A 25,109-nucleotide genomic window follows, 5' to 3' on the forward strand; every position below is an offset into this window, starting at 1 on the left:
CGGTAGTCAAATGCAAAGAGAAAATCCCTAGGTCTGGGGAGAGTTGAAGTACAGGAATGCCACACAAAAAGTAAGCGAAATATCTATTTACCTTTATTAAAATTCAAAGTAAATTGATCTCCAACATAAAGAAGATCCTGCATATAACAAACCAACTGTTTTAGTTTTTGTATGCTTGGTGGTGGTGGTGGTAGTTTTGGTTGCAAGTGTGGGGCTCAAAGGAGTGCTCACCTTGGCCCTCTGAAGGTTTATTGAAAAACTGACTCACAAGAGACAGATTGATGAGATAAAAGGCATACAAATTTATTTAGCATGTATACATGGGAGCCTTTGGACCCAAAGGCACAGGGGAAATTGTTCATTTTTATACATAAGTTCACTGGACTATGGACAGCCACACAGAAATATAAGTGGTTAAAAATGGTATGATCTCATGCTAAGACTGAGTTGAAAAACCCAGCAAGGCCTGTCTGTCTAAATTCCTCTTGGCCTCTCTGAGCAGCATTCCTTCCCTCTGGGTATAGGGCAGAACCCTCTTTGGAATGGGGGTCTTATGACCTACAGTTAAACAAGTAGGTCAGAGAATTTCTCTATGGCCAGTTTTTACACAGAAAAGGAGAGGAGAAAGTTAGAATAATATTTTCAGGTTTTATGGCTAGCTTTGGTGAAAAAGGGTTCTGGTTTCTATGACTGCCTTGGGGACCAGGGATTCTAACTTTTATGGTGAGCCCCAGGAAAGAATGGGACTGAGAGACTGGAGGGCAGAAGGTCAGAGAAAACTTTGACTTCTGAGGTCTTCATTTGGGATGTTGTTTATTGAGCCCCAACATAAGCTCAAGGTCTTACTCCAACTAGTTCAGGCTAAAAAAGAATTCACCAGTTTGTATAAAAGGACCCTGAGGGATTAACAATTCTCAAGTATCAGGGAGCCCAAGGCTGACTCTTCAGGGCTCTGTCTTGTCTCCCAGCTCTGAAGTGCTTTTCTGAGTGTGGGCTTCCTTCTCAGGAAAGCTTTCTCTACCTGGTGGAAGTGATGGCCGTTGGCAGTATGTAGATGAATAAGACATAATCTGCATTCTTGTTTTCATTTAATAAAAATTAAGTCCATTTCCAGAGAATTCCATCTCTATTCCCTTTACTTAAACAACGATTCCTATCTTTTCTTGGTCTATTTTCATTCTCTTTCCATATGTGACCGTTGTAGTCAATTCCAGAGTATACAGAATTTTTCACCTTTTCACTTTATGTGATTTATTTGCACTTGCCCAAGAATATAATCCTTGTATTTTTATATAGCTGCCTAACTGCCCATTGATTCAATCTACATTTTTAAAGCACAGTTTTCATTTGGAAATTCTGTGTTAGCTTATGGTGAAAGAGCTCAAATCCTAAACAGGGTGTCCTGAATTATCATCATAGGAAAATGAAGTGCTAGGTCATCTAGAAACCTGCCCTTGGTTTATTTCAGAGCACTTCTCTGCTGACTTCTAGAACATTTACTGACAACCTACTATATGACAGTAGGCATTGTGCTAGGTGCTTCATAGATATATGTATAGATTCATGTATATGTAGGCACCATGGTGCCTAAACAGTAGAAAGAAGAGCTTTATTGGTGATACCAGTTTGCAAACTGAGAAAGAACAGTCTTTAGTGCATACCAAAGATGCTCTCTTCAAAGAGGGAAAAGGCAGGTTGGGGTTTTATGCCTCAGAGGGTCTGTATTACACAATAAAGTCATACATGTTCAGTAGGTTTAGGGGAAAAGCTATACATATTTATGAGGGAAGTTGAGCACATGTACAAAGGACAAACATGCATGCAACATACATCTCATGTTCACTTTGGGGAGAGGTTTTAGCATTAGAATTAGGTGGAACTGGATCTTTACATCAAAAGGTGAACTAGCTTTTTTCCTCAGAGCTGCCTATGGAGGTGGCAGCTGTCTCCTCTTCCGCATCATGGCCGCCCTCAGACCCCTTGTGAAGCCCAAGATCGTCAAAAAGAGAATCAAGAAGTTCATGTGGCACCAGTCAGACCGATATGTCAAAATTAAGCGTAACAAGTGGAAACCCAGAGGTATTGACAACAGGGTTTGTAGAAGGTTCCAGGGCCAGATCTTGATGCCCAACATTGGTTATGGGAGCAACAAAAAAAACAAAGCACATGCTGCCCAATGGCTTCCGGAAGTTCCTGGTCCACAACGTGAAGGAGCTGGAAGTGCTGCTGATATGCAACAAATCTTACTGTGCTGAGATTGCTCACAATGTTTCCTCCAAGAACTACAAAGCCATCGTGGAAAGAGCTGCCCAGCGGGCCATCAGAGTCACCAACCCCAATGCCAGGCTGTGTAATGAAGAAAATGAGCAGACAGCTCATGTGCACATTTTGTGTTTAAATAAACTGTAAAAACTGCAAAAACAAAACAAACAAACAAAAAATAAAAACAAAAACGTGAAGTATGGAACACAAAGACAGTTTGTACGCAGTCTTTATAAACTGGCTAAAGCTGGCTTAAGGTCTGTAGTTGCTTATTAGGAAAGAATGTTTGTAAGGCAGATTCTCTGTTCATTCAGAGTTGTAGTGGTCTGGGGTGGCAAATTAGAGTTAGGAGGGGTCTGATAATTTGCCTGGTTAGGGAGTTTAACAAGAGTGTAGATTTTTTTTTTTTTTTGTAGCCATAGGAATTTAGGAAGTTGCCATGCCAGCCAAGATCTGAACCCTCAATGTGTAGGTAACTTTTGTTTCCTTAACCTTAGGGTCTATCTTAGTTGCTAAAGGGACATCTATTTTGATCAGTTGGATCACAGACCTTTGTTATTGTAACGATGCAAAAAATTGCAACAGGTCATTTCCATTCTCAGATTCCTTAAACATTAACATTTTACTATCATTTTCTCTTTGAGCATTTCAGACATAATGCTCCATTATTTTTAAATACCTCATCATATAGTTCCTAAAAACAAAGACATTCTTTTACATAACCATTGAATAATGATTAAAATCAGGTAATTAACATTAATGCAAAGGTATTGTCTCATTTACAGTTTATATTCAAATTCTTTGCCAGTGGTCCCCAAATAATGTCTATTATAGCAAAACATAGTCTGGATTAGATGGTGTATTCAATTTTTATTTTCACTTGGAACAATTCCCCAGTTTATCCTTCATGTTATTGACATTTTTAAAGAGTACAGACTATAAGTTTTGTGCAACATCCCTCAATTTGGGTTTATCAGATGTCTCCTCATGATTACATTTAAGATATGCCTTTTGGCAGGAATACCAAAGAAGTGACATTGTCTTCTTCTCAATGCATCATTTCAGGAGGAACATAATGCCAATTTATTCCATGTCCCTTTTTAAAAAGTGCTTGGCATCTAGGATTGGTGACAGTCTCACAGAGCAATACCTGTGATGTAGTCCGACTAGTACAATAAGATAGGTGTACATGTTTATCAAGCATCTCTTATTCCTTCCTCATACTCTCTTGGCCGCCTTTTTGCTCCACTAATTGCTGTTGCAGCCAACTATGCTCTGACATCATCTTGCCTCAAGTGCAGGGAGCATCCCTTTCTTTTTGTGGTGAGGCTTCCCTGCAACCGCCATGCAGAATGTCTGCAGAAACCCATCCAACTATTTTGGCACATGCACAGACTGGAAAAGTGAAGGAGTGAACATTCCCTGGGGCAATCTTCAGTTCTACCACTGAAGGGTAGAACTTATGAATCGATCATCTCTCCTGTGTCAGACAATTCTGACAATTCTGAGGCCCACTTTATGCAGTTTTTCAAAGGGCCCCCAGCAGGACCACACTCCAGTTTCCCATAGTGGTGACCAGCTCAATAGCACACTATTTGGATTTGCTTTCTTCTTGTCCATTTACCATTTTCACCCAGGTCCCCACTCCTATCTCCTGGAATCACTTTCCAAAGTAACCCCATTGTATAGAAGCCCGTGTCTCAGACTCTGCCTTTTGGGGGAACCTAAGACATTTGATATAAGGAGTAGACCTAGAAAGCAGACCTATTTTGCCCAGGAAGGAATTCTGGAACTGAATTACTCACCAATTAGACTCCTCCACTGCTGGTGGAAATAGTGTGCGGTGTCAATCCCTTGCCTGAATCAGCATCACCAAGACTTTCACTGGTGGATGATTGGGATAAGGTATAGGTGGAAAGTCAAGCATTTGCTTATGGAATTAGGAATGACCTTTGAACAGTTTGAAGGCAATGGTAATCGCAAGACATGTGGATCTTTTGTTAAGGGCTCATTAAGACCCTCTCCCACCACCCTTTTTTAAGCTACAGGTTCAAGTTACCAACTTTTAAGACAGGTGTAAAACAGAAAGCCTCTAAGGTAGTATTTAAAACGATGCTTGCCTTCTGTATCCCTAGAGTAAACTGTGCTGATAATGAGACCTAGGACTGACCTTTAAGGTATCATAGCTACAAAGGAAATGCACTCCCTTGACGAGTCTTCTATGCCAAAGGCAGGGCCCTGGTAGGGAAAGAATGGAATTCTGAGACCTGTAATGATAGGATTTAGGTGGACAAGCTTGAGAAATTTCCATTCCCAGATTCTTCTGAACTCTGTGTTAGAACCAGTAGCTCCCTCTGCTTTGCTGGAGCAGAACAGCCTCCCCTTGTGTGGAGACCCTGCAAGTACTTCAGATGAGGAATAGCGTATACATAAACAAAGAATGGTAAACCTGGCTAATATTTACCTGAAGGAAAAGGGGATACAGGCATGGGAGAAGATCTTGAAAGTGGTAGGCCAGGGAGGGGAGAATATAAAGGTGGACAGGAGAGAACTTACTGACTCTGGAAAACACTTGGGAGTTTCATAATGTGGCAAAGACACATGCAGCTGGACCTAATATACTGCTGGGATGGTTCCCTGGAGCCTGGACAGGATGAGGGCCTATAGCAAATGAGGGAGAGATTCTAGAGGTGCCTTGACTGCCTTGAGAAAGGTGCCAGAAGGTTACAGGATGTTAGAAGGTTAAATAGATAATATATGACCTGAGAACCCACCATCTGATCAAATATTCCTTCTAAGTGTTCAGAGGACATATCCATCTACAGGGAAGTAAGAAATACACTGGTGAGGGTGCCACTGGCACCTTTGAAAAGTTCAGTGGTGGCTATCCACTGTAGTTGACAATAAGATATGCTACTATGGAACTGGACTCCCTAGTATCAATTGGGTTGATAAGAATCCAAAATAGCCAAGGCCAGATGGGAGTGCTTGACTGACAGAAGGAAAGAGTACATAATTACAATAATGGGCTGCAAGGCCAGAGTAGTAACCAGAATGTCTTCACCCATAGCGCTCTGTGATAGTGACTAATAAGACTATAGTGTTTCTTGGGGCAAGTTAAATGAGCCTACACTGGGATATTACTTGACTTATATGCATAAAAAGAAAACATTGACAGCTGGTGAGCAGAGGGCTGATGCCAGCTGTCTCAATGGAAAATTGCAACCCCTCAGCCAGTTTACAGGCCTAAGTGACTTCTCAGAACCAGAGCTCATCACCTGCATGAAAAGCTGAGTAAAGGCCCTGTAATAATAGCACAAGTATATTCACTACATATTTCCCATTCATTCCACAAAAGGACACACTTCCATGCTACGGTTTGCATATTTGTCCCCTCCAAATCTCCTGTTGAAATGTGATCACCAGTGTTGGAGATAGGGCCTATTTGGGAGGTGTTTGGGTCATGGGGGTGGATCCTTCATGAATATATTAATGCCCTGCCTCAGGGATGAGTGAGTTCCCACTCCAATCATTCTTGACAGAGTTGGTTGTTAAATAGAGCCTGGCACCTCTTCCTCTTCCCTTGTTTTCTCTCTCTACACGTGATCTCAGAATATACAGGCTTCCCTTCCCACCATGAGTGGAAGCAACCTGAGGCCCTCACCATATGCAGGTGCTGGTACCATGTTTCTTGTATAGCCTGTAGAACTGTGAGCCAAATAAATCTCTTTGTTTCATAAATTACTCAGCCCTCAGGTTAATTTACAGCAACACAAACAGACTAAGACAATCCATTTATGGAGAAACTGTATGTATTAGTCTGTTGTCACACTGCTATAAAGAAATGCCAGAGACTGGGTAATATATAAAGGAAAGAGGTTTAATTGACTTGCAGTTCCTCATGGCTGGGGAGGCCTCAGGAAACTTACAATCACGGTGGAAGGTGACGGGGAAACAAGCACCTTCTTCACAAGGCAGCAGGAGGGAGAGAGAGAATGCAGGAAAAACTACCATTTATAAAATCATCAGATCTCATGAGAATTCATTCACTATCATGAGAACAGCATGGGGAAAACTGCCCCTATGAGACAATTACCTCCCACCTGCTCCCTCCCTCTACACCTGGGCATTACAATTTGGATTACAATTCAAGATGAGATTTGGGTGGGAACACAGAGCCAAACCATATCACTGGACATTGAAAGAAAAAGGTTGGGGAGCTGGGCATGGTGGCCTGTAATCCCAGAACTTTGGGAGACTGAGGCAGGGGGACTGCTTAAACCCAGGAGTGGGAGACCAGTCTGGGCAACATGGCAAAAACACATCTTTACAATAAATACAAAAGTTAGTTGGTGTGGTGGCGCATGCCTGTAGTCCCAGCTACTCCGGGGGCTGGTGGGGAGGATTGATTGAGTTGGGTAGGTAGAGGTTGCGGTGGGTAAGCCGTGATTGTGTCACTGCACTCCAGCCTGGGAGCCAGCGAGACGCTGTCTCAAAAGAAAAAAAAGAGCAAAAGGAAAGAAAAGAAAAATAAAGGTAACCATTTAAACATTTCGAGGTTAGTTGCATATAGGTTCTGAGCTGATGTTAATACCAGGAAGCTAGAAACACAGGTCCAGGTCGAGTGGGAGTTCACAGAGAACAGATGGCCCAGGTTCACCTCACTATGGTCTAACAGAGTAACAGACTCACCCTCTGCTTATATCCCTAGTTTCCCAAGTGAACAACTGGAATGGTTAAATTTAGCAACTGGAAGAACCCTCACCTTGGTTTCTTGGTGTGTAGTAAGAGTTATTATGTTAGGAACAATCAGGGGAGGTCCCCGAAACTGCACACTCTCACTGGTTAAGACAGTGAATTAGAAGAAATACAACTTCCTGAGAAGAAATATAAAGATTAGTGTCACCTTCAAAGACTCAATGGATGTGGACATGTTGGTTGAATTCGCCTATTTAGTCTGTTTGGCCAGTGCAAAAACTAGATCCATCATAGGAAATAATGGTGGACTACTGTAAACTTTACCTAAAAATAGCCCCAATCATAGGTGCTATGTGAGGGGTTGTATATTTACTATAACATAACAACAGTCTTTGGTGCTTGATACATGGTTATTGCTCTAGTGAATAGGTTCGTCTCAATCCCTATTGAGAAAAAGGAGCAAAAGAAGTGATCTTTTATGTGGGAAGAAGAGCAGCACACACTCACTGCTTGCTGCAGGACTATGTTAACTTTCTTGCTCTCCATCACAATATACATCATCCATAGGTCACTAATTAACTTGATATTCTGCAGAATATTGTGCTGTACTGATGACATCATGCCAATTGGACATGCTAATCAGTGAGTATCAATGTGCATTCACACCCAGTGATAATCATAAATGAGAAAATGCAACAGCCCTTACCCAATAAGATCAAAGCAACTAAGGGTACTAGCCTCTCCAGGATGACGAGCTGGAATATCCACTAGGCAAACAACCTAGGTCAAGTAGTGGTGGAAGAGAGAGAAGATGAATACCAATTATGAAAATGATTACAACATCAGGAACTGTTGCTTGTTCCTCTAACACTCTTGTATAATATTTTCCATAGGCATTGCTGTCAGTTACCACCTTGAAGGCTCTGTGATAGACTACATATGATGAACATTCCTAGCAGATCTGAGTAATACACACTATAGGGTGTATCAGACATCTTTTGCCCATTTCATACCCATAGCTACCAGTTGAGCCAGGATGACATCAGATAGCTGCACTAGGTATCTTTTGCTTTCTCCCCTGAGGCTTCTCTGCTGTACAAACACGGGAGTATGAGGGAGTGAACACTCCCTGGTGCAACTACGTATCAGGAGGGGATAAGATTATCCCCTCTTCTGTGTCTCAGCAAACAATTCTGAACTCTGGTTCCTCAGAAGCTCTTCAGCAGGTCCAAGTCCCCACTGCCTAAAAAGGCAACCAGCTCAATAATGCACCTTTGTATTGGTTTTCTTGTCGTGTTTTACTCCTGGTCTCCTACCCGCAACTCTTGCTCCCTGTTATTAATGAATTAGAGAAATAAATGAATGAGAGAAAACTCTTGTCTCAGGTTCTTTTTAGGCAACCCAGACCAAGACAATGAAGATAGAGCCCTAAATGTGGTCCTATACGGCTTTTCAAAGAAAGTAACATTTGAGTTAGGTCATAAACGTTCACCTAAGAAATTGTCCAGGTGGACAAGAAGGAAAAGCGTGCCAGGTAGAAATAATAGCATGGACAACGTCAATGTAGCAGGAAAAGTCTTTGTAAATTTAGGACTTTCAAGCATTTCATAATGGAAAGAGCAACAGAGTGATGAGCTTGCAGTGGCAGGGGATGTTGGAAACGTAAACAGGAATGAGATACAGAAGATTTTATGTGGCATGCCAACTAGGACTTCTTTTTGTAAACAACAAGGAAATAATTACATTAATCCCTTTACAAAAGCTTCTGCCTAAACTGAAGCAATGTGAAAACGAGTTCACTTTCCAACTTTGATGCATAAGTCACTGTTATCTAGGAACATTCATTTAAAGATGAATCTGTTCTCAGAGAGCTGATTGCAATTTGAGAAAATGTGTGGTAACAAAAACAGACATTGTTGACTACCTATCCAAATCCATTTCTTCTTCCCCTTTCGAACCTTGCTAGGGAAAGCCTCAATTTTGTTTGTGCTTAATGACTATATACTCTTGTGTTCAAGGGAGAGGCTCCTTGGCTTGAGGTGATGGTCTAAGCCAGACATTGGCAAACTTTCCCTGTAAAGGACCAGATAGTAAATATCTTAGGCTTTGTGAGCCATATGGTGTCTGTTCTAACTACTGAATTCTGCTGTTGTAGTGTAAAAACATTCTTTACGAATACCTAAACTTTTTTTATAGACACTGAACTTTGAATTTCATGTAATTTTCTTTCCTTTCTTTTTTTTTTTTTGAGTCAGAGTTTTGCTCTTTTTGCCCAGTCTAGTGCAATGGCACCATCTTGGCTTACCACAACCTCCACCTCCCAGGTTTAAGTGATTCTTCTGCCTAAACCTCCCGAGTAGCTGGGATTACAGGCATGTGCCACCATGCCCAGCTAATTTTGTAGTTTTAGTAAAGACAGGGTTTCTCCATGTTGGTCAGGCTTGTCTCGAACTCCTGACCTCAGGTGATCTGCCCACCTCAGCCTCCCAAAGTGCTGGGATTATAGGCATGAGCCACTGCAGCGGCAAATTTCATGTAATTTCCTTACATCACAAAATAGTCTTCATTTTTTTTACCAACTCATTAAGAATGTAAAACTCACAGATCACAGGCCATACAAAAACAGGCAATGGGTCAGATTTTACCCATAAGCCATCATTTCCCAACCCCTCATAGAAGGTAATTAGGGTGGTCTCATTTCCTTTGCCAAAGATTGGTTTTAGCATGGACATGTAATTAAGTCCTGACAAATGTGATCTGCAAATGTTCCTTAATTCAAAATAGAGGCCCATGAGAAGGAATAGTCCTTTTGTTGCCTGCGGATACAGCTGTGTGATGCGTAATGCCCAGAGCTGCTGCAGCCATATTGAGGACATGTGGTTTCTCACCTTAAGCTGAGAATAGTAGAACAGAGGAAGGAATCCGACTGAATCTCCATGATATTACTGAGCTCTTGAATTAGCCTGAAGCATACTTGGATCTTTATGATATTATGAAATTGTTGAATTAACCTGACTTTAAACTTCTTGTTGTGAGAAATGATAAAAGTCTTTATTATAGAGGCCACTTTATTTAACTGTTACTTAAAGCCCAAAATATTCTGACTGAGTTAAAAGGACACAGGAGAATACCATGTAAGCCATTAAATAGAATCAAATAGAATTGTAAGTGCTACCGTGGAAAGATATCTAAGATGGCCAGGTGTGGTGGCGCTCGTCTGTAATCCCAGCACTTTGGGAGGCTGAGGTGAATGTATCACCTGAGGCCAGGAATTTGAGATCAGCCTGGCTAACATGGTGAAAACCCGTCTATAGTAAAAATACAAAAATTAGCTGGGCATGGTGGTGCGTGCCTGTAGTCAGCTACTCGGGAGGCTGAGGCAGGAGAATCGCTTGAACCAGGGAGGTCAAGGCTGCAGTGAGCCATGACTGTGTCGCTGTACTCCAGCCTGAGTGACAGAGCAAGACTCTGTCACACACACACAAAACAAGAAATCTATCTGAGACAAATTCTTAAATGAAAAAAGCAAGGTGTGGAACAGTTTTTGCACAGTTAACATGTCATGTTTTATGGATATATATGCATATATCTAAAGATTTTGGAAAAACTACCATTAATCATGATAAATTTTTGGAAGTGTTTTTGGAATGAGTGGGGAAGAAAAACGTTGTTTTATTTTAATTATCTATCCTTATATTTTTTAAAAATGTTAATGTATATGCAGTTATTACTTCTGGAATTAAAAAAATAATTTCAAAAATAAAGAAAGGAAAAAAATGTTGGCTTTCTAGATAGGTAGGTATTTTGAATAGGATTCTGTGTGAATATGACAATCTGCCAACTCATTGCTGATGATCTAAACTGCAATAAGGCCCTAAATTCAGATGATTTCACTTTTATTTTATTTTCTTAGTGAAAGATCTTTAGCCATGCCATCTTCTCTGTGAGTGAAGCTTAGAAGGGTAAAACTTACCATAGAAAAACAAGGAATACCAGATACTGCAACTACAACAGTTTAGGTCCTCTTATCTCTCGGAGAGATAGAATTTCTGATGGACTGCCTTTGGGTGTTAGTACCATGCCTCGTCTCATTTACCATGTGCATTAATGATTTACTAGTCGGAAAAAGGATTTTTACTGATGGAAGTGCGTTCTAAGGTTTCACTAGTAAGACTTCACCTCTCTGGGAATGATTTAGGTAAGGAAGAAAAATAGACTGTTAAGAGAACTGAGAAAAATAAAAGATCTATAGTGTGACGGATTTAGGATAAAAATCAGGAAGAAATTTCAGATCATAAAAACAGTCACAAAACAAAGCAGAGGTTAATTGCAGAGACTGTGGACTTTTCATTATGACAGTTTAAAAGGAAACTATTAACCATCTAGGATGATAATATTTTTATTAGAATTATATAGATGAGAGAGACTTTGGGCCGGGTGCAGTCGCCCATGCCTGTAATTCCAGCACTTTGGGAGGCTGAGGTGGGTGGATCACCTGAGGTCAGGTGTTTGAGACCAGCCTGGCTAACATGGTGAAACCCTATCTCTACTAAAAATACAAAAATTAGCCGGGCATGGTGGTGGGTGTCTGTGATACCAGCTATTAGGGAGGCTGAGGCAGGAGAATGGTTTGAACCTGGGAGGCAGAGGTTGCAGTGAGCTGAGATAGCGCCATTGCACTCCAGCCTGGGTGAAAGAGTGAGACTGTCTCTCAAAACAAAAAGAAACTTTAGAGAGCACTTACTACAAAACCTTCATTTTACAGATGACAGCTGAGTTTGAAAAATTAAAGTGACAAAGATCATACAGTTAATCAACTGTAAAACCAGAACCAGCGTTTGGTTTCTTAAAACAGCCTTTCTTCTACACCACATTTGCGGAGAATTATTTTGTCTGAAGACAGTAGGATAAACCAGATGACTTCCCAAATTTCTTTATAGGTTAAATACAGTAGTCAAGAACTAAAGCTATAATGTATCATAAGCAGGGATTTTTCATGTGGGGTCCATGGACCATGCTTAGGGAATCCCTGAACCATCCAATATTGATGCAAATTTGTGTCTATGTAATGTCTGGAAATCTGTAAGTCCCCAGTGCCTTCCATGATGAACCAATCTAACAGCAAGTATATCAAAAGTTGAATTTAAGATCAATTTCAGAGACTAAAATTAGGAAAAATCATGCAATGAATTAAGTAACCAGTTATAGAAAGAATATACCTCAACAATGAGGGGCAGATGAGTTAAGGGGACTCTCGGGTTCAGTGACTTGGAAATATTCTCTAGAGTACCTGATTCTATCAGCATATCAGAAGCTAAGCAGTTGTGGAGGAAATCTCACATGTTTGGGGGATTTCTGAGATGTCCAAAGGGCTAACTACATCACAGACATTTTCTACCTTAATATCTGTTCAAAGCAAAATCAAGAAAATGTACCAATTCAAAAACCAACAAATGAAGGGGGCATATCCTTAAGTTAAAAAATGAAACATAAAAGACAGGCACACAAAGACATACTATGAAACAGAGCTGACAAGAATGAATGGGTTATATCCTGACTCTGCCCTCTCATCCATTTACCTACTTCAAGCTCTACTGATAAATATACCAAAATCTGAGCTTCACATGAATATCCCCAAATTTGTAGAGAAGCAAACTCAGTGGGTCTCCTTCCATGTTCCATTTTCTCACTGTACATTGATAGAAATGGCTGAGAGAAAGGCAAGCAAGATGGGAAAAGTAAACTATGGGGCTGACTCTCATGAAAGTGAAGGCTCTGGAGTTACTCACTAAGATGTGGAAACTAATGTCTGGGGATATTCCCCAATGGGAATGAGATATAATTCTCATCTAGATGGAGGGAACAACAACTCAGCAAAGAGAGCAGGATCCAGGTTTTCTAAGCCTGTGTCTTGCTTCTCTCAGCCATGCTTATCTCTTCCACACCCTTTTTCTTGAGGTACAGAAAAGTAAACAAAAGATGAAATACTTTGCCCTCAAACAGAAACTAAGAATGAAAACCAAAATGGGCTCAGATATGAAGGGAAGAAGTTTAAAAAGTCCCCCACACAATATCACAACAAATGAAATGGCTCTCAGAACTATCTAAGCGTCAGCAAGATGAAAATAAATAGCATGGCAACTATGCAAGCACAGAGAACTTATGTAACTTTCCTTAGGTCATAGACTTTATGATGACAGCACATGCAGGTAGTGTGTCTAGCCTGAGAAATCAGGATAGAAAAATATTGACTTTCTAAACTGTCTCCTACATAACATAAATCAGTTGAGCCAACTACAGTTAGAATTCCACCGTTAAGTTTGAGTCCAAGGTGTAAATAAGCCAATGAGTGGAGCCCCTGGTTCCTGATGAAATAACCTTAGGACATAAACCAGTCAGAATACATCCCTACAATGACACACCAGAAACTTGGGGAAAGGGTCAGGGAGAGCTGGCTGGGGAAGTTTCTGGAAGTGGTCCGATAAAAGTCTAGGCCTACAACAGTTACCGTACATCTATACTGTACTAATGAAGTTCTGATTTTTAAAAGTTTACTCTTATTTATTTATTTATTTATTTATAGACATGGTCTTGCTGTTTCACCCAGGCTGGAGTGGAGTGACACAACCTCGGCTCACTACAACCTCTGCCTCCCGGGTTCAAGTGATTCTTCTGCCTCAGCCTCCTAGATAGCTGTAATTTTTTGTATTTTTAGTAGAGATGAGGTTTTACCATGTTGGCCAGGCTGGTCTCAAACTCCTGATCTTGTGATCCGCCCACCCTGGCCTCCCAAAGTGCTGGGATTACAGGCATGAGCCACCGTGCCTGGTCAAAAGTTTACTCTTAATATCTTCCTCAACAGGAGCTTTGGCAGGGGTCCAGCATAGCTGAGTCAAGGCACTCAACACCATAACTGTCACCCTTTTCATTCCTAAGGTAAGCATCTCTGAACCATCAAAGTGTCCTGGCCTAGAATCAGGGGTGGGAGGAAAGTAAACATCAGGCCAGTTCCTACTTATTCATAACAGCCAAATCAATAGCCTTTTTTCTTGTAAAGACAAAAATGCAAAGAACACTCAATTTGTTCCCAATATGGGTTTGGGTGAGTGATGTGTGGACATTAGTCCTATAGTCCAGAGGCCATTCAGAGAAACATAAATGACTTTAAGTATATGTCGATATAGCAGGGGCAAGCAGAGAATAGGGAGAGGTGTATAAAAGATGTGGGAGGTCATTGAGAGCATGTTTTGACTTTTTCCATTTTCCCCTAATTTATACACAAGGCTATGGCATAAAGCTTCTCTCAACTGCTTTAACTGCCTGATCATAGCAATCTAAAAGCTTTATTTTTAAAAACATTCATTTACTTTTTCTTACAGCTATGCATTAATTATAGCCAATTATAAAAATAGTTTCCTGACACTGTTGAATTGTTATAAAAAAGTTAGTAAATAGTGTATTTGACATTGGATCAGAGGGCTAATCTCAAAGCAACAAAAGTATGTCTTTCTGTCCAGTCATGACACATAATCAACTAGCATATATCAAATTCATGGCCTATTAGCTGTTGTCTACATATTTGATTTCAGAAATTGTTGATCCATCATTAGTTGTTTGCAAACCACCTAATGTGTAGATGTCTACAGACTACCCATACATTAGAGATCCCATGTTGTCATTATGTTAACTCCCTGTAAAGGGTTAACTCACCCGTAAAAGAAAGATAAAAGAATCTACCTCTTAGGCTTCCTATGAAGATTAAGTAAAATAATGTACATGAAGCACACGAATAGTCAGGAGTGTGAGACCAGCCTAGCAACATGGTGAAAATCCATCTCTACTAAAAACACACAAAAAAATTAGCCAGGCATGGCCCTGTACACCTTTAATCCCAGCAACTTGGGAGGCTGAGGCACAGGAATACTGTAGTTAGAACACAGGAGGTAGAAGTTGCAGTGAGCCAAGATCGTACCACTGCACTCCGACCTGGGCAACAGAGTGAGAGTGTTTTAAATAAAAAGGTGGATTTATATGGATTTATCCTAGATTTGAGCAACCTTTTTTGGATCATATATGCCTTGGAAACTCTAATGAAAGCTTTCTCCCTTGAAAAAGTGTGCATGCCCATATAAGAAGTGCTTTCACTGATTACTATCTCAGTTGGGAGGAGGAGAGGGTCTTAAACTTGCTCAGTCAAGCCTTTCTGGTATTATCAGACCTCCCTACTTGTGGGTGCTCAGGGGGTCCCTTTGGGCTTACAGATGCCCTGGAACATTGCAGAGGGTGCAAAACCTAGTGGGACTGCTGCCGTGACCACACCTTGACTTCCTAAGAAGTAGTGAAATGATGGAGTGCTGGTGCAAAAGAGAAATTTGCTCTCACGGAATGAAGCAAGGCTCTGAGTGTTGAGAGCTCTCTGATTCATGAGGCTCCCGAGGAATCTTGCTCTCGCAGGTGAATCTTCTTTTCTTCTCTGGGTGCATCTCCATTTCCTGAAAGCAGGATGCATTGTCAGACAAGTTCACTTCCAGCAATCCATATTCTTGCTCTCTTCTTACTTTAAAATATATACACTGTTGCTTCAAATACTCATTATTTCTTAATACAAAGTCCCATTCTCTTCTGTTTCATAAGGGTATTGATGGCCCTTGAAGGCTGACCCTAAGTTATTAGCACTGATTCTCTTCACAAATGGGAACCACTGTCTTCAAATCTCCTGGAGAAGGAGAAATTTGTACACACCTCCTCCTCTTCCCCCAACGAAAATATCAACAAAATAGGTCACACATTCCTTTTATGGAAGCAAAGTTTAGAAATAAACCAGTTTTACTAAATCAGGTTAAACCTTTTTATCTTGCTGGATTCTTGTACACATAGAACTTTGTATATGATTTTGGAGGTTTCACATTTTACACACTATACTATATTGTTGCATAACAAATTATTTCAAAATTTAGCATCTCAGAAAAATACTTATTTTCACACAGTTTTAGTGTGTCAGGAGACCAGGTGCTGTTTAAGTGGGTGGTCCTGGCTCAGAGTCTCTAATGAACTCATAGTTGAGAGGTCAGCTGCGGTTGCAGCCATCTGAAGGCTTGACCGGAGCTGGAGGATCAGCTTTTAAGGCAGCTCGCTTTCATGCCTGACAAGTAGTGTTGGTTCTTGGCAGGAGGTCTCAGTTCCTTGCCAGGCAGACCTCTCCATAGGGCTGCTTGAATGTCTTCATGATATGGCAGTTGGTTTCGCCAACAGCTAGGGATCCAAGAGAGAACAAGGCAGAAGCCGGGATGCTTTTTATGCTCTGGACTCAAAAGTCACACACCATTTTCCTGCAATATCTCATTGGTTCCACAAGTCAGCTCTACTCAGAGTGGGAGGGTGCGTGCATACCAGGAGACAAGAATCACTGGGGGCCTTCTTGAAAGATGACTATCACATATGGTAAATTCTACATATTCCCTTTAATTCTCCAGTCTTGTTTTTATCTACATCACTCTAAAAACTATGAGTGTAAAAAAACTGTCCTCACTTCACTTAAAATAGGATTGTAGAGTACTGTTAGGTGTGATTGCTTTCTCCTATCAAAATAGCAAACGCTGTGCCTCATTCCAGCTCTAAGTAGTCAGTATTTATTTAGTCCACAATCCAATGAAACAAATATGTGAAATGACTTAGAAGAAAACCTTATAATTAATAAACTTGGTTAGAATCCAAAGTATTATGATTATTTATTTAGTTGAGTCAAATAACCTGATAGCTTAAAAAGTATCTCTGTCTATGTTGTGGTTAGTGATTCCAACATTTACACAGAACAAATGTTTAATAAGTAATTGTGAAACGTTAGAACTAGTAAGTGAATACAGGGCTGAGCATGGTGGCTCACGCCTGTAATCCAAGCACTTTGGGAGGCCAAGGTGGGTGGATCACCTGCAGTCAGGTGTTTGGGACCAGCCTTGCCAACATGGTTTGAAACTCTGTCTCTATTAAAAATACAAAAATTGGCCAGCCATGGTGGCATGCACCCATAATCCCAGCTACTCGAGAGGCTGAGGCAGGAGAATCGCTTGAGCCCAGGAGGCTGAGGTTGCAGTGTGCCAAGATCACGCCATTGCACTCCAGCCTGGGCAACAAGAGCAAAACTCCATCTCAGAAAAAAAAAAAAAAAAGTGAATACAGTAAATTTGTAGGATGAATAATCAACATACAAAAATAAGTAGTCTGGCCACTCCCCCCGCTCTCCTGACACAGCCGCTGTCTCGGCTGCCCTGTGCTGCCTAGGTGTCATGGGCCACAATCACAGATTATGGCAAAGAGCAGCAAACGAGCTGGAGGCTCTGGAGTCCATCTAGCCTCACTCCTTCACAGTATTATCAGAAAATCCACCCAGCTTCACTACTACTGTGACATCTGAGGCTGGAGAAAATGATCAAACTGTCCACACTACTCTCAAGTTTACATACAGTGAAAAATACCCAGCTGAAGCTCTCCTTTATGAAATATTCTCACAGGCAAATCTAGAAGATAAAGCTGTCTCAAACATTTTAAAATTACTAGCATTATAGAAGAAAATCTTGGTATGGTGATAATCTTTAGTGACAGCTATGCAAGAAAAGTTAAATGAAATAGATCAGATAAAAACTAGAAGAGAATAAGAAACAAAAAGAAAAAGAAGGAGAAGAAGCTGAAAAGCAATTATTCCAGGTACTCCAGTTACAACTGAGAACCTCTTAACTGGAAAGCCAAGTTTGATGCAGAACTCTTGGAAATTAAAAAGGATGAAAGAAGAACAAGCAATTATTCCAGGTACTCCAGTTACAACTAAGAATCTCTTAATTGGAAAGCCAAGTTTGATGTAGAACTCTTGGAAATTAAAAAGGATGAAAGAAGAACAAGCAGGAAAAAATAAATCAAGTGGGAAGCAACTATTCGAAACAGATCATAATTCTGACACATCTGATATCCAGTTCTTGGAGGATTCTGGAAACAACCTGGAGGTAGACGAGTCTTTCCTCCAAGAAATGGATAACTTGAAGCTGGAGGATAATGAGATGATCCAGACTACAATCCTGCTGACCCAGAGAGTGACTCAGCTGACTAATAGACTGTCTCCATCCACAGAGAGGCTTGACTGCCATAGCATCTGTGGCTATGCTCAGAGGGTTTTAATTTTCTTTTCTTTTTTTCTAAGAAAAAATTATTTTCAAAAGAATATACTTCTGATAGCTTTCATCATTGAACTTAATAAAATGATCTTAAAATAAAAAAAAATCAGTTGTTTCTACACACTAACAATGGACTATCTGAAAAGGAAAATTAAGAAAACAATCCCACTTATAATAGTATCAAGAAAAATAAAATAGGAATAAATTTAACCAAGGAGGCAAAAGGCTTGTATCCTGAAAACTACAAATCATTGATGAAACAAATGAGAGAAAACACAAATGGAAAAACATCTTGTGTTCATGAATTAGAAGAATTAATATTTAAAAAACATCTATACTGCTGAAAGTGATCTAGAGATTCAATGCAACTCCTATTCAATGGTGTTCTTTATAGAAGTAGAAAAAAAAATCCTAAAATTCATATGGGACCACAAAAGACCCTGAATAAATAAAACAATCTTGAGAAAGAACACAGTTAGAGGCATCACACTTCCTGATATTAAAATATATTACAAAGCTATAGTAATTCAAACAGTATGGTGTTGGCATAGAAACAGACATAACATACAGACCAATGGAACAGAATAAAGAACCTCAAAATAAACCCACATATATATTGTCAACTGGTCTTTGACAAGGGTGCTAAGAATACACAAAGGGGAAAGGACATTCTATTCAACAAATGGTGCTGGGAAGAGTAGATACCCATATGCAAAAAGGATGAAATTGGACCCTTATCTTGCACCACACACAAAAAAACAATCAACTCGAAATGGATTAATGACTGAAATGTAAAATCTAGAACTGTAAAACACTTAGAAAAAAACATAAGTGAAAACTTTGTGACATTGGGCTTGGCAACAATTTCTTGGATATTACACCAAAAGCACAAGCAACAGAAGCAAAATTAGACAAGTAGAATTAAATTGAACTAAAAAGCATCTGTGCAGCAAAGGAAACAATCGGCAAAGTGAGAAGATGATCTACAGAATGGGAGAAAATATTTGTAAATCATATATATAAGGGATTAATATCTAAGCTATTCAATGAACTCCTACAACTTAAGAGCAAAACCTCCCAGATAACCCAATTTAAAAATGGGCAAAATACTTAAGTAGATATTTCTCCAAAGAAGAAATACAAATGGCCGGGTATTTGAAAAGATGCTCAACATAACTAATCCCCAGGGAAATGCAAATCAAAACTACAGTGAGATAGCGCTTCGCACCTGCTAGGAGGGCTATCATGAAAAACAAAAAACCAAAAGGTAAGTATTAGCAAGGATGTGGAAAAATTGGAACCCTTGTACACTGTAATGTAAAATGGTTCAGCAGCTATGGAAAATGGTATGATGGTTCCTCAAAAAATGAAAAATAGAACTACCATATGATCCAGCAATTCATTTCTGTTTATATATTCAAAAGAATTGAAATTGGGATCTCAAAGAGATAAAACCGCTCTTATGTTAATTGCAGCATTATCACAATAGCCAAGATATGGAAACAACCTCAATGTCTACTGATGGATGAATGGATAAAGTGTGGTATATACATACAATGGGATATTATTCAGCCTTTAAAAAGAAGGGAATTCTGCCTTATGTGACAACCTGGATGAACCCAGAGGACATTATGCTAAGTGAAATAAGCCACTCACTGAAGACCAAAGGTGAGGTATTTAAAATGGTCAAACTGATAGAAACAGTAGAATGGTGGTTGTCAGGGGCTAGGGTAGAAGGATATGGGGAGTTGCCGTTCAACGGGTATAAAGTTTCTTTTGTACTAGATGAGTAAGTTCTAGAGATCTGCTGTACACCATTGTGCCTATGGTTAACAATAGTGTATCGTGCACTTTAAAATTTAAGAGAGATCTTGCGTCAGGTGTTCTCACTACAATAAAAAAATTAAAAGGACCAAGTGATAATTCATTGAGGATAATAACAGAAGAAATTTGTGGTAGAGGCAAGAGTACTAAATGGGGAAAATTCAGGAGGCGTCCAGATGATTCTGCTACCACCTAGTTTTGTGACTTTAAGAGGATTTCTTAAATTCCCCATCATTTCCTTTTTTGTGAAATGATGGAGTTGGACTAAATCTGGATGATCTCTAATGCTGGCTTGAGCTTCAGCAGTCTCTGAAGTTACATATGAAACTATATTTATACAACAATGCCCTGTGCCTTCCAATCTGTTTGCTTCTAAATTCATTTCACAATTACTCTCTACCAAGGTCTTTTTCTCTTTGAATTTTATTCTCTTTTAGCCACTATTCTGCATTCCTCCATAATTCTATGCCACTCTTTTGCCAATCTATCCAATCAGTGTACTTTCTTAGCTGTCTTTATAGTTCCCTGAATATACTGTCTCAAATTGAGCTATAGATAAGAACTCTATCGTTATCAAGATGGATCTTGATTATATCTAAAGGGTTTACTTCAAGATTCAACTTCAACATGTTTTCCTAAGAATGATTCTTTCTTCAGTGCTTCATTTAATAACTATTTTAATGTTCCAGCAGTAAGCAAGACAGATATGGACCCTGGTTATGTTGTTCCAACTTTTCAGCTGCTTTTATTGTTTTCTCTATGTTTGAATTGTAGAATTCTCAGGAGTAAAAATGTTCACAGAGCCAGGCAGGTAATGAAAATGAGTAAAGCAGGCCATGGACCCAGTAGAGACTGAGCAAGAAGGTCCAGATGGCTTGTTTGTGAGATGAACTAGAGCTCTAGATTTTAAAGTGAACTGATTTACTGATTTTCGCAGGGAAGGCTAAACATTTCTTTTATGAATACTCCACATCATGTACCTGTACCAATATTCCTAATACACAGGTACCCATGAAACATTGTGTCCAATTCTCCATGCCTAGTTTCTTTACACTCTCACTTCATTTAGTGCTTTATTAATATTTATGCCACTTAACTTTTTCATTGAGTGTCCTTTCTTTACTCACATCTTCTATTTCCAGTTAATGCAAGACATAAAGGTAAGGAGGGGCAAGGTGAAAAATTGAGATTTTTGGCAGGGCGTGGGGGCTAACGGCTGTAATCCCAGCACTTCGGGAGGCCGTGGCAGGCGGATCACCTGAGGTTGGGAGTTCACGACCAGCCTGACCAACACAGAGAAACCCCGTCTCTACTAAAAATACAAAATTAGCTGGGCGTGGCGGCGCATACCTGTAATCCCAGCTACTCGGGAGGCTGAGGCAGGAGAATCTCTTGAACCTGGGAGGCAGAGGTTGTGGTGAGCAGAGATGGTGCCATTGCACTCCAGCCTGGCAAAAAGAGCGAAACTCTATAAAAAAAAAAAAAAAAAAAAAAGATTTTTTGAGTGAAAATGCCTTCTGTCCATGTTAACATACAACTGAAAGCAATTCGGTACTTCAAGGGCCTCAGTCCATCTAGCTGTAAAAGATAACTCCTCCTAGTTTTGGCCAGGACGAACAGAATGAAAATCAGCTCGGACTGAAAAGAGAAAAAGTAGCTATTCTGGGAGGACAGACAGAAAGCCAGCAGCAAAGTTGCTGAGAAACTTCTTTCTCCCATAGCCGTGCAGTAGCTATGACACGCCATACCCACCTCTCTTTGAGTGACTGCTGCTCTCTTACTAATGAGCCCCAGCACACGTGGCTACTTTATTACTGGAGATACCTTATTACTAAATTGCTGTATCCTCAAGACAGTATCCAATCCCTCGTAAATCCTAGCTTTTCTTCATCCTGCCGCAGAAACGGCGTCCAATCCAGATCTGATTCCCGCTCTCCCTAGACCCTCCTCAGACTCCTTTGGTGGGAAACTAATCTTACAAAGGAGGCTTCCTCCTCCCTTTTTCAGTGGCAATCCACGTTTCCTTTGGAGTGCCCTCCCTCTTGATTTACAAATTAGCCTGATGTTGACGGAGTACAGGATTTTTTCCGGTGGTTTCTGGCCTTAACAGAGACAGATTAGTACCTGGATCTATATAATAATAGGTCAACTTTCATGATCTCTGCGAAATCGTCCTCTGAGCTGTTTGGACTTACAATTTTTAACAGCTAAAAGGAAAGACAAATGCTTTCTAAAACTGTCCCATCAGCCCATTTACAGGGAGCACCTCCTGCATACCACCCTAAAATCCTTTAAAAAATGGCTTTAGTCTTTTTATCTGGCTTGCATTTCAGCGAATTCAGTTGAAGTGGTTTCAGTTGTGAATTCCTGGGTTATACTGAAATGTTGCAGATGGAGTTATGTGGGCTTTGAGATCGTAATTTTTTATGTGGTACTAATTCAGGACGATTGACAGCAGGTTGGGATCATTTTAAGAAGGGCTCTCGGCCAGCTGTGGTGGCTCAAGGCTTTAATCCCAGCACTTTGGGAGACCTAGGCGGGTGGATCACCTGAGGTCAGGAGTTCGAGACCAGCCTGACCAACATGGTGAAACCACCATCTCTAATAAAAGTACAAAACTAGCCGGGCATGGTGGTGGGAGCCTGTAATCCCGGCTACTCAGGAGGCTGAGGCAGGAGAATCGCTTGAACCCGGGAGGCAGAGGTTGCAGTAAGCCGAGATTGCGCCACTGCACTCCGGCCTGGGGGGCAAGAGCAAAACTCTCTCAAAAAAATAAAAATAAAGGGTTCTCTAAGAGGAAGCCCTGAGTTGCATACATGGTAAACCCGGGCGTCCCCTGGAGGCATAGGTTGCGGGAGACCTTTTCGAGTGTGGAGGAAAGGGGAGCTGCTTTCGTCTTCAGGAATGCTGCACATCTCGACTAAAGCCCGACGGCCCCAAACCTCCCTGGAGTTGGCTGATGGCTCTGCCCGAGTTTCTGAAGAAGGGTCCCGGGGGTCCCGGAGCGGAAGAGGGAGCGCGTGGGCCTTCTTGGCTGCCTAGGGCTCCAGACTTGTGCTGCGTGCGGGTCCGGAGCTCAATTCTCGCTCCCGAGCCGCCGCTAGGTTTCCCAAGCGACGGTCTGAACCGTCCCGCCGCCGCCCGCGAGCAGCCAGAGGTGCACTTCTGCCTCCGGCCGAGACCCGCCCCCGAGCCGCGGCGCCCACGCCCAGAGCCCTCCGCCGGCCCCAGCGCAGTGCAGCAGAGCGCGCTCCCGTCCGGGGCCGGGCCGCGCTTCCGCGCACGCGCGGAAAAACCCGCGCCCTCCGAGGGGGGAGGGGGCAGAGGGGGCGTCACAGGGGCAGGAGAAGGAGGAGGAGGCCCACGTCGCCTTCGGCGGGGCTCGCGCTCGCCCCGCGCTCGCCCTCCGCCTCGCCAGAGCCCCGGGAGGGTGAAACGCTCTCTCCCGGCATGCAGCGGGAGGAGGGATTTAACACCAAGATGGCGGACGGCCCGGATGAGTACGATACTGAAGCGGGCTGTGTACCCCTTCTCCACCCAGAGGTGAGGAACCGCGCCGAGTGCATTCCTTGTCCTGCGGCCCTCCAGCTTTTCTCCCCCGGACTCGCCGAGGGCGGTGGCCGACGTGTGTGTGGTAGTGGGACGTGCCGAAGTTGGGGAGGGTGGGGAGGCGAATCCAGGCCCGAGCGCGGCTGTGAGCGGATAACGGGGGAGGAGATAGCGGGGCGGGCCCGACCGGGGCGGGCTCTGGGACGCAGTCGCTGGCTGTGCCGGGAGGACAGAGGTGGAGATGTTGATGGCTCTGCTGTGTCGCCGCGCTGCTTTTGAGCGCAGAGGCGTGGGGTGGTGGTGGGGGGGTTGGTGCTGTTTTTGAATCGCAGCTTAGCCCCTTGTCTTCTTACTCCAAGCCTCTCGGGGCCAGGTCGAAGCGCGTCTGGTTTTCATTTCTTTTTCCTTCGCCGGGGCGAATGACCGTGCCTATTGCTTCCTTTTAGCCCACTGTGAGAGGACAGTTTCATGGGCATAATGATGTCCTTCCAAGTAATGCCATGGGCAGCACCTCGGGCACCTTGTGTCGGGTGTCCTTTTTTGAGCATTTGTCCTTAAGCGATGAAAAAGAGAGGTCAAAACTTTTGGGAATAGACCCACACTCACACACTCACATTAGCTTGTCGGAGTACCGTTTTTCTAGGAGCCTAGGGGTGGGCACTGCAACACGTTTCCCATCACAACATGAGTGCAATGAGTGTCTTCCCATGTAAGTAAACAGTGCTCCTCTCCACAGTCAGTCACAGTATGTATTTGTTTACCTCCGAATTTGTAGCTGAGCTAGTGCTAGTTAAGGCTCGGAAGCAATTCTTGATGCATTCTGATTTTTAGTGATCCACAGTGATGTGTGAATGGGGCAGCGGCACAGTTGCCTGAAGAACTCGGGTAGTTTTCGTGAGGTTGAAGGATGACAGTCGTTGTATTGTAGGATGAACAAACATGGAAGTCTCTACCTGGTTACTTTGCTATAGAGTGATTCTGTTTTTTTTCTGGATTTGGGTTTGTACCACGCCACTAGTTTTTGTTAAAAAGTGAATAATGACAACCACCCATTTATGTTATGTGTTAATACTCAACCATCCTCTCATTGGTTACTTTGGTTTATCAAAAACACACGGGACAGTTCCTTACGAATATATACCTGTGCCAGTCTCAACAGAAAAGGCTACTCTGGGTTTCTGACAAACAGAACTATACAGAAAGACTAAACATTTGTTTGACCAAAGTGGTAACATTTTCAGAACCGGCATTATACACATCTCTTTTGGTTCACTTAGGCCCTAACATACGTCAAGAAATAGACAAAGTAGTTTTTAGATGTTGCCTTGAAAATGTTGCTAAGTGATTTCTATTCATCTCTTCCTGTGAAAAACACTTAAATGTTTTTCCAGTTTATTTTTTTGAGATGGAGTCTCTCCCTGTCCCCCAGGCAGGAGTGCACTGACACGGTGACAGCTCACGGCAGCCTCTACCTCGAGGGCTTAAGTGGCCTTCCCACCTCAGCCTCCCAGGTGGCTGTGACCACAGGCTCGCGCCACCATGCCCGGCTGATATATGTATGTATGTATGTATGTATGTGTGTGTGTGTGTGTATATATATATATATATATATAT

At 41.8% G+C, this 25,109-nt stretch overlaps 1 protein-coding gene and 1 pseudogene across 4 annotated transcripts in view; both read left to right on the top strand.

The window, feature by feature from the left end:
• The first annotated feature begins 1,961 nt into the window (after nt 1-1,961).
• LOC116554831 lies at nt 1,962-18,807 on the top strand (annotated as a pseudogene).
• A 3,964-nt stretch (nt 18,808-22,771) lies between these two features.
• Nucleotides 22,772-25,109, top strand: part of ZDHHC17 (zinc finger DHHC-type palmitoyltransferase 17) — a 92,407-nt gene continuing 90,069 nt past the window's right edge. For 3 of the 4 annotated variants that reach the window (XM_032296232.1, XM_032296250.1, XM_032296259.1), the window contains exon 1: nt 22,891-23,489. In XM_032296232.1, coding sequence (XP_032152123.1) covers nt 22,906-23,489 — 584 coding nt within the window. In that variant the 5' untranslated portion in view covers nt 22,891-22,905. Of the gene's footprint in view, nt 23,490-25,109 lie in introns of all 4 variants that reach the window. The other variant, XM_032296240.1, reaches the window with a different exon arrangement.

The sequence above is a fragment of the Sapajus apella genome, unplaced genomic scaffold (genome assembly GCF_009761245.1).
Source record: "Sapajus apella isolate SASKATOON/1434 unplaced genomic scaffold, GSC_monkey_1.0 scaffold2, whole genome shotgun sequence".
NCBI classification, from domain to species: Eukaryota; Metazoa; Chordata; class Mammalia; order Primates; family Cebidae; genus Sapajus; species Sapajus apella.